At 38.1% G+C, this 18,579-nt stretch overlaps 1 protein-coding gene across 11 annotated transcripts in view; it reads left to right on the forward strand.

Annotated features, from left to right (window-relative positions):
• The window catches only part of CSNK1G3 (casein kinase 1 gamma 3), an 87,789-nt gene extending 69,501 nt beyond the window's left edge, over positions 1-18,288 (forward strand). For 6 of the 11 annotated variants that reach the window (XM_080920426.1, XM_080920431.1, XM_080920435.1 and 3 more), the window contains 2 exons: positions 10,580-10,711; positions 16,586-18,288. In XM_080920426.1, the coding sequence (XP_080776552.1) occupies positions 10,580-10,711; positions 16,586-16,699 (246 nt within the window). In that variant the 3' untranslated portion in view covers positions 16,700-18,288. Of the gene's footprint in view, positions 1-10,579; positions 10,712-11,180; positions 11,205-16,565 lie in introns of all 11 variants that reach the window. The other 5 variants (XM_080920432.1, XM_080920427.1, XM_080920434.1 and 2 more) reach the window with 2 other exon arrangements.
• The last annotated feature ends 291 nt before the right edge of the window (positions 18,289-18,579 follow it).

The following is an 18,579-nucleotide window of genomic DNA, read 5'->3' on the forward strand; positions in this document are numbered from 1 at the left end:
CTGCCACTTCCTCTCTGCACAGCTAGTGACTGCTCTGCACTGCCCCAGCCTCTAAGCATAACTGTGTAGGTGTGATTGTCCAGACAGGAAAGGCTGCATCCTCTGGGTATATCTTTAAGGCAATCATCTTAATGCTAGTGTAATGTAACCAACAAACATTACCTCAGCCTGTATCAGTTTGAATTCTTTAAATTTTAATTTTTTTCCTCAGTATATTTTCTTGTGTTTTATCAATTTTTCATTCTTTTAAATATATTATTAGTCAACTGAATCTGTATTGTATGCTTTTTATTTAACTTCTAAAAATAAGTTCAAAATTAAGTCTTATTAGCTCTCTTGTTTTTCTCACCATTTCAGAGAAAAACTCTGTAACCCAATTTTTATATAGGAAAGTCTATGGATTTTTAGTAATATGCAGTAGAAATATTTGAATAGTTATATAAATTGTGGAGTGGCAGATTTAGAGACAAGAATACCTGAATTCATATCATTGGAAAAGTGGAGTGAGCAAAGTATATTGCATTTTCATAAAATGCTGGCGTGGTTTTACCTGTCTCTGAGTTCTCTTGTTTGTGTGTGGTATATGTTTTGCTAGTGTGCAAGCGACCTGCAGCAGCTGAGGCTTTGGTAGAATCTGTTCTAACTAGCATCATTTCAAATCTGTCTTCCTGTTCTCTTAACCATCTCATGTGTTTCCCTGGATGGGTTCCTATGACGTTTTATCACGTTAGTAGTTTGTGCTCTATTTATTTTCCCCACAGGGTACTTGTACTTTTTTCCTTTCTCCGAAACGTTTCTGTCTATAGAGACTCCATCCAGCTTCATCTGATACTCAGTATGTGATCAGTTTACCCAGCAGACTAGTTGTAGAATTGTAGTAAAGGATGAATGCATAGGTAAAATGAGAAACTGCTCATTCTGCTGACCTCATGAATGTGGTTTCAGTCTTAAGCCAACTTAATACAGTGAGCATTTTTAACAGTGTAATGGGTAATTTACTAATACCTCAAGTGTGGCAATGCCAGAATCCTACCCCATTGTAGAATAAAGACTGACTTCATTTACCTCATTTAAAAATCATCTCATGCACACTCCAAATTACTTGATTGTTAAGATTATATATACTTAGGAGAGTGTAAGTTAAAACTAGTGAAGAACCTAAAAGCTAACTCCTGTGGTTATTATGTTGATCCCAAATAAAGGTAGAGAAGTAATGCTTTATGTTATTTTCATGGTTTTATAAAAAGGGAAGTCGTATAGAATTTTCAAAAGTTTGTTTTTGTTCTGTCCTTTCTCAGGTTGAAACCGTGTGAGTGTATGTGACCTTCTGTAGGCTTTTCCTAGGCAATCTTACACTCCTGCCCCCAGCCCCTGACCCCCGATCACTGTATTTCTTTCTGTGGAACAGTGAAGCAGTCAAACATTCTAGGCTCTTTAGAGTTGGTGGAATTTTTTGAAGCTTTTGACTTAAAGATACATCATAAGATAGCTCTTGTTTCTGGTATGTTGTGCATATAATACACACATACACACACACACACACACACACACACACACATATATTGAGAGAGAGAGTATACACACATGTCCAAGAGTATGTGCACACATGTAGAATAGAGGCCTATAACAGATATTGTCTTCACTTGCTTCCCACTTTTTTTGAAACAGGGTCTCTTCCCACAACCTGTGGCTTACTGATTGGCTAGGCTGGCCAGCCATGGAGCTCTAGGGATCCGCTCGTCTGTAGTCACAGATGTTTACTGTCTGTCTGTGTTTTTACATGACTATTAGGTAATCATACATGGATCCTGGTGCTTGCATTCATTGTGGCCATTTTATTGACTGAGCCATGTCCTTACCCCTCTGATGAGCTTTTCTTAAAACAAATATTTTTATTTTATATGCATTGCTCTTTTGCCTACATATATGTCTGTGTGAGGGTGTCAGATATTGGAATTACAGACAGTTGTAAGCTACCATGTAGGTGATGGGAATTGAATGCTAGACCTCTGGAAGAGCAGTCTAGTGCTCTTAACCACTAAGCCATCACTTCAACCCCTAATGAGCTTTTAATAGAAGCTTGAAACTTGAACTCTATGCCTCTTCTGAGTAATACTCTAACAGACCAGATATATATGCTACCAAGTTTATGTTATGGTTAAGAGTACAATAGATTAGGTTCATATTTTGTGCCCTGGATTATTTATCAGTAAAAGGCAGATATTAATAATAGCTTCCCTCTTGGTTTTGCTTTGAAAATATTTTGCATAGTGACTGAGGTTTTTGAAGGACTAGCTAAGTAGAATCAAATGCTTTTGTAAATGAGCAACCGTATTTTCATTTCCTGAACGTCAAGTTTGAAGACATAGCCAAGAGAAAACATTTGTCAAATTCCATTTTTTCTTTTTTGTATTTATTTAGTGATATCATAGAAATAAATATAGATGGGAAAGAGACCTACCCATTTATATTTTTGGCTATTAATTATTCAGAAATATCTAAGGTTTCTTAGGACCTAGACCTTGTTCTGGGCTCTTAGAATGAAAAGAAGAATGGAGAGGATGAAGTAGTCCAGTGCTAGGGGAGTGTGAAGGAAAATGGACCTAAAAATGATTCGAATTTTCATGTAAAAAGTGCTATGGATATAAAAGAATCAGTAGCAATTACTAGTTAGAGAAGGCAATGGGGAAACAGAACTGTCTAATGCATAAAGTTGTTGAAGAGGGGGATACCTTGGGGAATCTGTCTAAGTGTGTGAGAAATGAAACCAAGAAGCATGTGAGTTGTAAACTGTGAAGGGCATAATAGTCCTTGTTGTTAAGTTTGGATTTTATTCTGAAGATACGAGGGAAACAGAAAGAGAATTATGTAAGACTAATCATGCTGTTGCATGTTTGTAACCCCAGCACCCAGAGGCAGAGGTGGGATCCCCCAGGAAGCTGAGCAGCTAGACTACTGGAGCCTGTGAGCTCTGGATTCATCGGGAGAACCGTTTTTCAACAAAGAAACTGGAGAGCAATAAAAAGTTGATACATATGTAAAAACCTACAGTTATGCACACTACCCACACACATGCACGCACACACACAGATGTGCACACACATGTCCACTATTTGTGTTTATCTCATTCATTTTGTCTGTTCATTTGATGTGCATTTGTGATAGTTCCATATGTTGGCTGCTGTGAGTACTTTGCTAGTAAGCATGGATGTTCATGTGTATGTAGTATCCTGGCTTAGGTGTTTTGGGAATATGCTTAGGATGATGTGGTAATTCTGCTTTTTATTTTCGAAGTTCATCTTGGTTTCCACAGCGATTATACTACTTTACTGACTCACCAGAAGGGTATGGGGCTTCTCCTTCCCACCCCTATCCGTACTAGCTATTGCTGTTGAGTTTTGTTTTCCTTTTATTATAACAGGGTCTCACTATGTAGATACTGGCTGTCAGCCTCAAACTCCCAGACATCTGCCTGCTTTTGCTTCCCAGTGTGGGGATGAAAGGAGCACATATGCCCCATCCTTGGTCTTATTTGTGTTTTTGATGCTAGCTGGTTCGAGTTAAGATGAGATGGATATTTCTTTCCCTGTTCCCACCACCTAAGGGTCTTGGGTACTTTTATGCATTTACCAGTCATTTGTATTTCTTATTTTCAGAAAAGTGTTAAATTAATTTGCCAACTTATTGCTTTGAACTTTGGTGTTTTAATTGTTTTAGGATTTTTTTTTAATAGAATAGAATAGGTTAGAGATTGGCCTTCATTCAGATGCATAATTGACATTTTCTCCTATAAGTTCTCTTCATTTTGCCAATTTCCTTTTCTGTATAGAAGCTAATTCCATCCAGTCACAGCTATCAATTTCTGGAGGGTTTTCCAAAATATTCTCAGTGATGTAGTTGTCTTGAAATGTTTTCCCTTTTTTTTTTCTTGTGTAGCTTTAGGGCTTCAGATTTTACATTAGGGCTTTAGTGCATTTTAGTTGATTGTTTTGCAGGAGGGTTGGTAGAGATCTTGTCTTATTCTTCTACCTGCAGATACCCAGTTTCCAAGCACTGTTTGTTGAGCAGGCTATCTTCATGCCAGTATGTTGTGGCTGTAACTACACTAGGTTTGTGTCTGGGCTTTCTGCTGTATTCCTTCTGTGTGTCTGGTTTTGTCCAGTGCACTGCTGGTTTTATTACTAAGGTTTTGCAGTATAATTTGGCACCTGTACTTCCAGCATTGCTCTTCATCCTTCTGATTATTGTGGCCATCGAGGCCTTTGTGCTTCTCTGTGAGTTTTAAGGTTGTTTTCTAGTTCTGTGGAGAATGTCATTTAACTGTGGTAGGGATTACATTGACTCTGTAATATATTTGGTCAGATAGCTATTTTCATAATATTGTTTCTGTGAACTTATGATTATGGGAATTCTTTCTATTGTCTTCTTAAATATCTCTTTAATGTTTTAAATTTTTCATTGTCTTTTATTTTTTTGCTTAGTTTTATTATGAGGTATTTATACTTTGAAGCTCTTATGAATGAGGTTTTCCTCTGATCTCTTTTTCAGCAACCGTGTTTGTTATTGGTATAAAAGAACTACTGCATTTTGAGCGTGGATTTTATACCCAGCTACTTTGCTGGAATAGTTTCAAAGACGTAAAAGCTTTCTACTAGAATTCTTAAGGTCTTTTGAAGTCTAGTACTCTGCTGTCAGCAAGTGGAGATCATTTCTTTCTGTCCTGTTTGCATGCCTTTTATTTCTTTCTATTGCTGTATTGATCTAACCAAAACTTTAAGTACTGTGCTGAATAGAAGTAGAGTGAACAGACATCATTGTATCTTTATATCATTTGTGATCCCCACTTAGTATAATGTTTGTTGTTTATGACTTTTATGGTATTCAGACATGCTCCTTCTAGTCCTGTTTTTCCCAGAGCCTTGGTTATAAAGAGCTGCAAAACTTTGTTAAAGGTATTTTCTACATCTAGTGAGATACTCACCTGATTTTCCCCCAACAATATTCATTACATTTACTTCTGTGTATATAGTAAATCTCTTATGCATTCTCTGTAATGAAGTAATGAGTTAAATCATGAAGTATGATTCTTTTTAGTGTTTTTTCAATTCAACTCAAATTTTTGCATCCATGTTCATCTGGGAAAGTTGGCTGATGCATTGCTCTTTCTTTTGATGGTTTGCATGGAGTGGTGACTAGAAAACATGGGGATTTGACTTACAGTTGTTTTTCATTTTTACCCATTTTCTTCCCTTAATATTACAGAACATTACATTATTTTGACCTTTTTCTGTTCTACAGTCACTGGTAGTACATCAGTGGCTGTAACTGACCTTAAGTACGTTTCTATATCATGTATGTTTTTAATTTCTGCTATTTTATTAGCGTGTTTTGTTGTTCTTCCCAAATGGTCCGGGGGTTGAATTCAAAATAGGCTGCTCATTAAAAACAAGCTGAAATACTCATAAGAGATAATCAGCAGACATAAAACTCACAGACAGAAACATGAACAGGCACAGTATAGCCAGGGGACTATAAACTAGTGAAACAGTTGAAATGTCAAACAAAGAATTCAAAAGTCCACATAAGAAAATTATGTGGCTAAGTCTGCATAAGAAAATTAATTCAGGATATAGAAACAAAAATCAGCAACATAGAAGAGAAAGTGGATGACAAAAATTGTGCTTTATACACTCTGGAATGTCCAGATGTTTAACTAGAGATGTCTCTTTCGTATATTTTGAGTTGGAGGAGTAAACACAGCATTCAGACTATACAGCCAGACCAGTCCAATATGGTTTGTTTTCTTTTCCAGACATGGTCTTTCTATGTACCCCAGCTGTCCTAGACCTGTATTATCTAGACTGCCCTCGAACCTACAAAGAATCAGCCTGCCACTCCCCCTCTGTACTGGGATTAATAGCATGCCACCACCATGCCTGGCAGTTCCTATGCCTTTAAAAGCTGTCCAGTATTGAATTCTATTGGAAGCTGCAGGTGTCAGGCAGTCCAGTGGCATTCAGAGTTCTTACTCCTGACAGCAATCCTTGGGGCAGATACATGGTTTCAGAGGCTGGTTTGTCAGCTGATGACTGGTTTGGGCTTCTTGGAATTCACAATAATTCTTAAGTGATAGGTCAAGCTCTTAGTGATTAAACACCATACCCCGTGCTACCCAAACTGAGGCTGCTGACGCTTTCTCTTTATGATTGCCTGCTGTAATTATCTCTTACTTAATGCTGAGTGTGGCTGGTTCCAGGCTCCTGGACCTATGATTGCTCCTTGTTATCAGGCTCCCAGGGTAATTTAGTCTTAAACACAAGGTTCCCTCTGAGTTGCTACCTTGCCACAGCACTCCAAGGCATGGGGAGTGGCAGAAGGACTTCTTCTACACTGATGGCTTGTTACACCAGAGGAGTCACTATCTAACTAGAACTGTGAACCATTTTCAAGGGTTGTCTAAAATGTGTGCTGGTTCTTTGGGTAGGAGTGCTAGTTTCTTTTCACCAAATACTCCTTGCTTAATTTTTGATGGCACTTCTGTGCCTCTTTCCTCAGGGAATTTGTGTGGAAGCAGTGCAGGAGCTGTGTCCTTCCTCCCCTGGACCATGTAGGAACTTTTCCCCCTCTATCTGTATTTGCCATTGGTCCTTTCACTTTGTGATTTCAGTGTTTTTTCACTGTATCTCTTTGGAATGGAATCTCAATTTTGTTTTCTTGACTCTCCTTCAGGGTATCACAAAGTAGCAGTTTCAGTCTGTCATTTTACCCTAGAAGCTTAAAGATTACTTTGATAAAAGGCTTGACTAAGGGGAGAGGAGCATGAGTCAGAGTCTATAAAAGGTCTTTGCCCAAAGCGGGGTGTGTTAGCTCATGCCTGCAATCATCACACTTAGGAAGCAAAGAGAGGATTGCCTCCAGTCTCGGTTCAGAGTCTGGGTTACAAGTGTCTTTAAGAACATTCTGTAGCCGAGTTGCATGAATGAGTAGCAGGAAGAGAGGAAGTAGAGTTTGATTGAATCTGGGTCAGGAAAGGAAGAGTGCTGTCGCCACCCCAGTCAGCTGTGCTTTCCCTTGGTCGACCAGATCTCTAAAACTAGGTCTGAAATGCAGCCATCAACAGAATAGTGATATAGGCCACTGCAGCCGTGTTTTCATTGCAGCACACTTTCATTCGGCTCACCACCACTAAAAATAGATTCTGTGATAGTTGGCAACTGTAAGCAGAAGGAAGAAGAAAAATATTAAAATACTAGTGTGCTGAATGACCTCTTTTATAGTTGGAGAGTGTTTTTACTTGAGCCTTATGAATGATGTTGCTTCGAGAACCTGAGCCAAGACAGTTATAAAATAACAAATCATTCAAAAGAAGTACAGCCAGGTACTGTTAAGGGAAACGAAAAGAATAATATAAATTGCTATAAGTTGATAGATTTCTTTGCTCAGTGTGGAAAGAGTCGTCTTCACTTTGCAGAGACTTTTCCATTGTGCTAATTGTTTATAGGACTTTACTAAAAGCATTTCTAAAACAAGTCTCCGTTTTCTGTATCAGATCTTTAATAAAACACAGTTGATAATGAAGAACAAAATGAAGTGACTGTTATAATTCCATTTTTTCTGCATAGTTTTCTTGGGTGCTGACATCTGCAAAAGAGCATCATTTGTAGAAGGATGTAGTAATTGTTTCTATTATGTAAATAATTCCACACTCATTAGTTTAGGAAGTTTCCTGGTGAGTCTCATTGGTATGAGTCAGTATGATTCATTTATTGTAATCTCCTGTTTTAATAACAAATTTTTGATAGCTTCTCCAAAGATTTGACTGCTCAGAGAAAACGTGACACAATGTCTCTATTAGTGAAAGTTGAAAATCTTCCTTATCTTTTGACAATGAAAACTAGTTATGGCAAATCATGCCTGGGGTCCACAGAATGCCATTTTACTGTGGGTTATCTTTTAGAATGCAAACTATCAATTATGCTCTAGTTATAGTTTTTAAAGTGTCTAGTAATTTATTGTTTACTGGCTAAGGTTCTTTAAACTCTAAAACATATTATTTTAAACATCTCATGTATCAGTGTGATTTTTAATGAGTGTCTTAGAGAAATAATTTATATATATTTGTGTGCATGTTTTAGTATTTCTGATATATTTATTGGTTAGATGTCCATCTGGTTCATTGATATTGTGAGCCTTTGATGTTATAAGTGTATGTGTGTGTGTATGTATATATATATACACACATACACACAGAGAGAGAGAGACAGAGACAGACAGAGACAGAGACAGACAGACAGAGACAGAGACAGAGAGGTGCCAGCACATGGGAGGCAGAGAGAGCCTGGACTATAGGCAGACTCTTTCTCAGCCACCTTCCCCACAGATACTTGCTGACAAGGGTCCTGCTGTTTTGAGACATGATCTGTCTTATCTGACTATGGGTAGCTTGTTTTGGAAGTTGCTTGTGCGCTCTCTCCTCCTGTTCCTTTGAAACTTGGTAGTAAAAATATAGCTAATTTAATTTCTTAAAATACTATGATAAGGATTTTTTTGTCCCAAAGTTAGAATGTCAAAGCAAATGTCTCTAAGCGTAATAACAGTAAACTGTAAGACATCTGATTATATTCTGAAATGCCAAACTTCAGATTATCTGTCATTTTTATAAACGTTACTAAAAAGAAGTCAGCCTGAAGAACCCTGATATTTTAATCTTCCAGTTCAGTTATAATTCTAGAAATGCCAGCTGAATAGAACCAATCTTTAAAAGTTGACTTGTGAAATTAAAAAAAAAAAGTATTTGCTTAGTTGATTGACTTGGGCTTATCTGTAACATTGTGCCTTCATTTCTACTTTGTAAAGTATTAATGCAAAAGGCTGGCTGACAGTGGTGATGGCCCCCACTCCTTGATCTGTGGCTATATCCATTTTGACCTGAGCGTTAAATAGGCACTGCCATTTTCCATTTCATAGTTTAGAACACTGAGAGTTAGCAAGGTCAGGTGTCCTCATTCCCATACAGTTCCCAGTGCTATAGCTGGTTTCTGCTATGCAACACTTGCAGAAATTATGGAGGAAAATGGGGAAGGAGTTAAGCTTACAGAATATAGGTTTTTTTTTTTTCTTCAGATTTACCAAGTTCTCAGTTTGAAAATAAACACAGACAAGGTGGAGTTATAAGGAGGAAATAGATGGAAGAAGCTAAGGGCCAGGAGAGGGTGGGACGTGAATATCTTTTCAAGTTTAGAGTTACGAGGAAAGAGGAAATAGGGTGATTAAATGAATTTGTCGGACCTTAAAATGAATTCCTAAAATGAATTTAGGAATTTTGTTATTTTTTTTATCTTAAAAGTCTTAAATTTTTATTCGTTAATGTCAATATTTACTTACTCTGACAAATAAGTCCCTGTTCTGTGTCAGGTATATTAGAGAGCAAAAGATGAGAGTCCTGGCCTTATGAAACAGTTTTAATGGAGGCAGTTTATTTAAGAACATAGTAATAAATCAGGAAGTAAAACATAAGACAAAAACAAAAATGCATCAAGAAGTAAGATGTCTTTATATGCCTTTAGCATACACTTAGAAAAGAGGCAGGCGGATCTCTGTGAGAGCAACTTCCATGATAGCCATGGCCACATAGGGCTCTACCATGTCTCAGAAATAAAACAAACAAATAAATAAAAGTCAACACAATTAACTTATACAAAGAATCCAAACTAAAGTACTACATAAAGACTATTTCTGCATGGAAATTATAGATGAATGATAGAAAAAGCCTGTTAAAGAGTTGCTCTCTAGGAATCTCAGAAGACAGCCTACAACAGAGCGGCCCTAGCCAGTGGCGGTGGATATTGCCAAGGCCAGAAGCTTGGTCTGTTAGAAGCTGGTGAGCTGAGGCAATGGTAATAAGAGATCAGTGAGCTAAGCAGACATTAAGTTGTGTGGAACATTAGCCTGGGGTGAGGAATATAGCTTTTTATTCTAAGTTAAGTGAGAAGCCAGGAGTTGGACTTTTCAGAAGGGAATTATCACAGTCAGGTTTATACCTGGAAAGGAGCACTCTGGTTGCTGTGTGGATGATGTATTTCACTTATAATGCAAGTCGAAGCTAATACTAGTTGACAGGTTTTTGCTCTTAAGAGAGGCTATGTTATTTTGTACTGGAATTGTAGTAATAGAGATAGTGAGAACTGATTAGATATGGTTTATATTTGGGGAATATCTCAGGACTTCCTCACAGATTGGATGTGGGGTCTAAGCAGCTAGATGAATGGTTGGTATTGTTCTGTCAAGTGGACAACGTGAGGTGGAAGTTTCAGAGATTACAGATTGGAGGAGGGAAGTAAGTCATGTGTAAAGAGTTGGAATCCTCAGGGTGAAAGCTACTTTCTAGAAAGCAGGAGAAAATAGAAGTTATAAGATGAAAAGGAAGACAAGCACACATTGAATGGCTTTGATCTACTAATTGTTTTATGTTCCTCATATTAACTTTATAATTTAAATGCCTTAATTTTTACTAAGTATATATGATCATATATGTACTTATGTGTTTGATATATGAATATTCTTTTCTTTTATTAACCAGGTTGTAAGTTCTACAAACGGAGAGCTAAACACAGATGACCCCACGGCAGGACGATCAAATGCACCCATTACAGCCCCTACCGAAGTGGAAGTGATGGATGAAACCAAGTACGTTCTTGTTTTGCTTATGTTGGTAATTTTTGTGCTTCCTAACTTTGCACGTTTCAACTGTATAGTTACATACAATTATTCTAAATTCCCCTGTAGGGAGTAGAGTGCACAGAAGAAGGATACAATAGATTATCTTAGTGACTATCTAAAGTGCTGCTACTGTAGTAATTACGTTAATACCAAAATAGTTATTTAGAAACTGCTCAAACTTTCACTTAAAATTAATAGAGTGCGTCTAGCTTTTGACATTTAGGAACATTGCAAGGATATTACTGCTGTATCACTACTTTTCTGTAAGTGTAAGTATTGGGTACTGTAGGATGCTGCATGTTTAATGTTACTTTAAAAATTAATTTTAAGAGGTAACCTATAGTGGTGCTGCTTGGAAAAACAATGCATGAAAAACGTGATCATTTAATTATGGGCTATTGTTGATAATTTCTCTTTTTTCCTCTCTCCCTTTTCCCTTTCTTTTGTTTTTCTGTGTATAGCTGCCAGAAAGTATTGAATATGTGGTGAGTTCTCAAGTGTAGGCAGGCAGAAATAGCTCCCTTGACTATCATTTCAAGATTCAATATAATCAAAAATCTTTACTTAGAAATTACAATTGATAAAACAAAATTGATAACAATAACATTAGCCCTTGAAAAGCAAGAAATAATTGTTGAGGAGCTGTTTTGCCTGCCGCAGCTTTCTGTGCTCTCAGTGACATAGTTTCGGGGTGCTCCCTAACCGCACAGGTGTATGCAGCCTGCATACATAGTTTTGGGGCGCTCCCTAACCGCACAGGTGTATGCAGCCTGCTTACGCTCGCACATTTGTTTTGCAGCATGGAAGTTTTTGTTACTACTTACATAGAAAGCTGAGTTTTTTATTTAAACTATATTTTCCTGTTTTCAACTGTTAAATACATATTTTCCCCTCTACAGTATCACTAAATCTTATTTCATTTACTAACCTGCCCATTAAAAGTCCTCTAATAGTTCCTAATAATATTCTTCCTGGGAGAAATGAAACTAAATTTTATTTTTTGGTATTTGCCTTCAGGTGGAATTCTGTGTGTAGATGCTTCTCTCAATTTCAAGACAGATTTTGAGTCAGTTCTGCAGTGAACTAAAGCCTTAGATGAGTCAGCCATCTTTCTTATGACATCCCTAAAACTCATTCGCTAACCGAGAACTGAGAATCCGCTGCGGACACTTCTTTTACCAAGTAGTGACCCATTTCAGTTTCATTTTAGAATTGATTGGTGGTGTGACCAAATTTAGTATATTTCAAGACATTATTAGTCCACTGTCTACTTGTTATTAGATGAAAGTTTAAGTATAACGGCTTATGCTTGTGAATTTCAGATACCGTGCTAATAGAGTTACAGTGTAGGGTGGCAGTGTGGCAGGTCTGATGAATATGCAATTGTGGATGAGTTAGTTGTGTAGTTCTGCTCCTCTGTGTGGTACTTTGTTAGGCTTGTTTCTTTTCCTAAAATGCTGCTAATACCCGTATCATAGGGAGGTGAGAAAAAGAGTATCTGCAGAGTTTGTCAGTCACAAACACAGGCTCTAGCTGTTACCATGCCTCTTTGTTCTTCATCACTGGCTGCCATTGGCGTTCTTCACAGGAGAAGGCTTCTGACTCTGCCCCACAGGCATTGTTAAACCTGCTGTCTGTGTTCACATCCTGTTAGAGACTGATTTTTGATCCAGTCTGTCCATTCTTTCTATGTTCATTCAGGAGAGACTGCAGCTGCATCAGTAGATACAGTACATGGTGAGGCTTTCAGTGTAGAAAGAATAATCAGAGAATGCTTCATAAACGTGGCTTTCAAGAGTGACATAGTTCACTTCGTTGTGATGTCTGTGGGTGTGTGTGCACACTTTTCTCTCCAGAGCCTTGGAGGAGAAGAACGAAGAATGTAATGGGACTACTGCAGAATTGTGTCACCTCCTGTTTTTTCCCAACCCTCTTTTAAACCTGACATTGTCTTTTACTACTGTCTTGTTAATCTGCCTGTCAGCTTTCTTTATACATCTCTCACGTGATGATGGTTTTCTCAATGTATTGAAAGCAAGGCCTTTTTCATCTTTAGATCCCCAGTGGTTAAGATAGGAAACCGTAGTAAGTTATTCTCTAAAGCAGTTTACCATACTCATGAAATAAATTATATCTACAAAGAAATGAGGTTGAAAATACCTGCTAGGTGACAGAAACAAAATAATGCTATCAAGTAGACAGTACCACTTACACAAACTGTTAGCAGGGCAGCAGGAAAGAACAGAAACTACAGTAGTGGTTGTCTGCGGCAGAAGAAAACTGGAGAGACTATTGAGGGACATCAGGGTTCCTTTAAGGAATGAGGAGGCTTAGGTTGTGGTGATGTTTGTTCAATTCTGTGAACACTCACCTCTTTGTACATGTTGTGAGGACAAATTTTATGACGTGAATTATATCTAGATAAAGTAGTTGTTAAAAGATCGTGACACAAGGGATCAGGGAAACTTGATTTTAGTTGGTTGCAAGAATCCACAGAACTCCTCACTAAAGCCCTTCATTAAAACTCTTTAAACATTTTTTGCCTTTCTTTTAATCAAGTTAAGTTTTAGCATTTCTATAACACATTGCTCATATTTTCTGAGACTAAGGAATATGAGCAGAACTAATTTTTCTAGATTGCATCCTCTTCTAATATTTATTGGAGAAAATGCTATATCTTTGAGTGAATGATCATGAAAATATTTCAAAGCTTACATACACCATTAGATAATGCTTGTGCTGTGTGGGGGTGTTGAATCTTGTGCTTTGTACATGTAAAGCATGTGCCTTATCACTGATCTATACCTCAGTTACCATAACTACTGTAGAAGAGGACAGAGGAGTTGTCATAAAGGGATAAAAAGATTGCGTGGTATGCACATAGAGGGGGAAGCCAGTGCTTTCCCTCTGTCCCTGTTGCCTCCCTCTCCTACTTTTCCCTCAAAGAAGGATTAGAGGATCATGGGAATAACTTGGGGACTGAAGTTAAAGAGCTGTGTGGCCTCAGTAATCAGTGAAGAACTAATGATGAAATCGATGAGCAAGACGGCATGGCTGTGTTTGTGACAGATTGTCAAGTAGACTCAAACCGAATTCTGCCTTTTGCTGGGGTAGAGCTGGGGGCCATGTCTCTCTAGTTCAGGCTAGCTTGAGCTCTTTCATCTTCCTGATGGGATTAGAGGTGTGCTCAGCTTAAAAGGAAAATTTGTTGAAAAATTCTAAGCCATGATATAAGCAAGGTGAAAATTTCTGAATTAAACCAACTTGAAAAAGGTAAGGGGATTACATCTCTTTAGACAGATTAATTGCAAGTGGGTAGAGAAGAAGACTTAGGATTATAGGTATCTGACTGACTGAAGGTGTTACATACAACAAAGTCACCTGATCTGAACTCTTGCCTAGCTGAGAAATCTAAAGGTAAGGAATTTCACATGAGGTATTAATTTTAAGCTAAAATACTTATTTGTCAAAAAAGACAAAAGTATTAGTTGTCGTAAAAGGCGTTTCTCTACATGCTCATTAAGCCAGGGCTGGAGAGACTGGCTTCTGAAGTCCTGAGAAGGTGGCACAGGTTGGATGCTAGAATAGTCTTCACCTAAGGAGGAAGAACCTCAGATCTAGTCAGGAAAACACGCTTCAGTTTGATTGAGAGAATGCTAATGGATGACAAGGGCAGTGGGTGAAGTGAATGGAGGTGATCTTAAGATGAATTCTCACTGCACAGGCTGTTCACACTGCTGCTGTGTTCACGCTGCTGCTGTTTTGCTCATTTGATGGGCTGGTTCTGTGCTGGTGTGAGGAGAGGCACTAAATCAAACAAAATCACTTTAAAATAGTAGTAAGTACTCAGAAGACGGTATCACACAGCAGCACTGTTTCAGATTGAGTGCTTAGAGACAAGATAATAAGATGACGATTTCTTAATCACCAAGACTGTAAACCAACTGGTTTTGAAGTGACTTTGATCTTTACAACTAGCAGGAGGTTAGCATTTCAGTTTTCTCCTTTAATGTCACTGCTTTGTGGGCAGATGCATTTGTACAACATGTATCGATGCTGCCCTCTGGTGGTAGTTGCTTTAATCGTATGCCATCCTGTTTAGTGGAATTTATTCTAAGTTTGTGGCTCACTCTTTAACATTGATTTTGAACATAAAGGACCTGTGCCATTAGAATTTATCTTTAATCTGTATTTAGTTTCAAATAAATGCTTGGGCATGTTATTAAAGAAAGGTTATTTAACAAATGAGAAGAACTTCTCTTTCATAACTAAAAGCAAAACCAAAGAATCAGTGTGCGCACAACAGCAGGCTGTCAGCTAACAGCTGTCTATCAGACCTGTCCTGAGTGCACAGTCTAACATAACTCTTTAGTAGAAAGGTTTCGAAGGAGTATAGTTTGGAGCCTAACATGACATAATAATAGGAGCATCTGACACCACGGGCAGGAACTTTATATTAAACAACACAAGTTTCATTGGAATATCACTGGATATTGTAAATATTTGGTCTATTTCTTTTAAGTAACTTTTTTTTTTCACTTAAAAGTTAGCTTTTACCCTGTGGGTGTTGTCTAATAATTGAAAGATTTACTTGAATAATATTTTATCCCCCTCTGGTTGAGACAGGGTCACATGTATTCCAGGCTGAACCCAAACTCTGTATGGGAGTGTGACCTTGAGCTCCTCATTCTTCTGTCTCTGCCACCTGCCCAGGTGAAGTGGCCCTGAAGACTGAATCCGGGCTCTATCCAACCAAGCAGTATTCCTTTTGCATTTCTCTTTTTGATTTTTTTATGTACTGAAATTTCAGAAAGTATTAGGTTCATATAGTTGAAAGTAAATGTGGCTGGTCTTTTAGCTCCTGAAACAATGTTTTATACTTAGTTCTTGTTTGATGGCAGTAGCTCTAATTTAGCTCTGTGAGTATTTCATCATTCACACAGACACATGCGCTCTCATCCCCACTGCGCTTTATTCTGGTTACCTCAGTAAGATAAAGTTTGTATCTACATATTTTTAACCTAGGAAAAAAGACAAGGACAAAAAAAAACCTATATATTTAAAATAAGTTTTGAATACATAGCTTTTGTATTATAACATGGTCACGCCTTGGCTCTGTGATTTTAAATGTTAAGTATAAAATTAGTTTGATCACAATTAAATAACTTATAGTAGGCTTTGACTCTTACAACGATTTAAAGAAAGGCAAATGGGTCAGTTCATGGTCCTCCTTAGCTACATGGTGAGCTTGAGACAACCTATGCCATTTTAGAGTCTTTCCCAAAAGCATAAAGTAAGTTCCAGTCCTAGTGCTGTACTTAACCCGTTTTCTCTTTCTGTTTCATAACTATGGTAGGATATACTTGTTGAACAATGCTGGTTTTTTTGTTTGTTTGTATTGTTTTAGAATCTAACCTGATTTATACTAAAAGAAAATCCCTAGTAATAAGGTCATTTTTGCTTCTATAACAGTGACTTCAGGAGTCAAAACTATCAGAAAGAAAGGGAGAAACTATGCAGCTGAGCTTCATACAAGCACAACACCCGAGACTCCTAAATATCCTGAGTGAAGTGAGGCAGACCGGTTGAGTCAGCGCTGTAGTCTCTCGGTTCTTAGAGCAGAGTCTTTGGCCTTCCTGGCCCCTTTTGATGTTTCACAGAATGTCCTGCTGGAGGCAGAAGGCATGGTGGGAGGACATAGTCACGCTGCCGTAGGGACACTAATACCACGCTTTGCTGATGTGTTCACCATCATCTGCCCTGCACGAGCCTGTTGCTTTCTAAGACCTTCTCAGTTACTGTGATAAGCTCAACCTTGAGCAACTTTAGTGTTTTTATAATAACAGAATGTTTTCTTTATCTACAGGTGCTGCTGTTTTTTCAAACGAAGGAAAAGGAAAACCATACAACGTCACAAATGACTGGACACAGACAGATCCTGGGGAGTTACTTACATGTTCATATGCTGTCTCGTGATTAAAATCATCTCGATAGTGACCACATATATTTTCAAGGACTCACTCTTGAAACAAAAATGTCATACTTTCATACTTCATTTTGTGGTTGTCTTACATTCATTCCCCCCACCCCTAATTTAACTTTATGGAAGCTTTAAAAATTTGTCAAAACGTGAGTGCTTTGCCCATCCTTGAATGGACCAATGAAGTGTATTGATGAACACAGTTCCATAGGAAAACAATACAGGTGTCCAAATGTCAATTAATTGTACCTAATTTGATTTCTTTATGTCTTTATAAAAGCATAATCAAACAGGAATTTTCTTCCCACTGGATAGTGCAGCAGAGAAAACAGTTGCCCAAATATTAAAAACAGCTTTCTTGAACAGTTCCTGTTTTGTGACATCTGCATTGATTTCAGTATGACTGATGGTACTGTTATTCATGAATCATACGACATTCTCTCCGTGAAATCATGGTACAGTCACTGCCCAGAGGTACTGAGGAAAAAGTACTATGGGACTGGCAAACTGTGGCGGTAGGAAATGAGCAGTGTTGGAGACACGAGCTGAGCTTGGCTTCTGTGCCACCACTGTGTGACGTGTGGCTGCAGGAGAAGCAGAAGCGCCAGGAACACTGGTTTAATGTCACTCTGCCCCCAGATGGTAAGATACGATAGGTGGCAAGAAGTGAGTGCTGGAGACGTCGTGTCTGTTTAAACACGCTAAGGAAAGGATAAAAGTGTGAAGCTTGTGTCCGTGTGTAAGGCTGGAGCCCCTTACGAGCCCACTGCTCGGTGGCCACACTCCTCTCCGAAGCAGACACCTGAGGACGTGCCGTACAGTGGCTGCTTGTTACGTTGTTCTTCAATTAAAGAAAAGAATCATACCCCCAGCAGCAAACACTGGCTCACTCTCTTGCCCTCTGTGCACGTTAGTCTCTTGTATGCAGCTTTGCTGGTTCTCTGGAATTCCCTGTCCTGAGCAAAATGTCGATGACCGGAGAATGTCGGAGAGGGTGGGCTGGGTGCTTTGCCTCCATAGCTTTCACAGTGCCTGCATATGACCAGCGTAACAGTTCTGTATCAGCCAAGCCCATTCCACTTCGCAAGTGTGCTTTGCTTTACACCGTAAAGACACAGCACACTTTCTGTCTCATCCTGTCCGCCGGGATGAGAGTTAAAAGACTGGCTAGGAAGATGCTGTTGACCACACCACACATTCATCTTTCACTTAGGAAACTGTTGCTCCTTCTGTGCACTGTCTCTCTGTCGTAAGTGTGAGCCTTCAGGTATGCCTATTTATTTTTTGTCTCAAGGTAACATTTAAAATATGTATTAAAGGAAATGAATCCACATTTTTTACTTCATTATTGAATTTACAGGTATTTAATTGTATTTTGTAATTTATTTTTCTTATTAGCCAAAAGTTCAATGTGTTGCTTTTGATAAATTGGGCATCCACATGAACATCCCACATCAGGACACTGTTCATCTTTTTTCTTGATTTTTGAAGACCTACACTTAACTGAGAAAACATTCGCTGTATAATTTGATCAACTGTTCCCATTTTGTTTGTATACTGTCATGATATCTAAACTGCAGGAGTTAAATACTGAGGGTTTTTTTTTTTTTTTTTTTTTTTTTTTTTTTTTTTGTTTGCTTTGAGCAAGGTAGATGGATATTTTGGCCATTTATAATGTGAAACCACTTCTTTACAGTATTCGACCAAATTTGTGTGTCTATGATATTTGTAAATACATGCGATATCTGTATTTCTTATCATAAACCTATTTAGTTTTATTCTCAGTAGGGTTTTTTGGACTGTACAGTGTTTATATGATCTGAACTCCTTATACATAAGAAGGTGTGTATATTAATCCAATTATGGACTTAAATATTTTA

The sequence above is a fragment of the Micromys minutus genome (genome assembly GCF_963924665.1).
Source record: "Micromys minutus genome assembly, chromosome: 8".
NCBI lineage: Eukaryota > Metazoa > Chordata > Mammalia > Rodentia > Muridae > Micromys > Micromys minutus.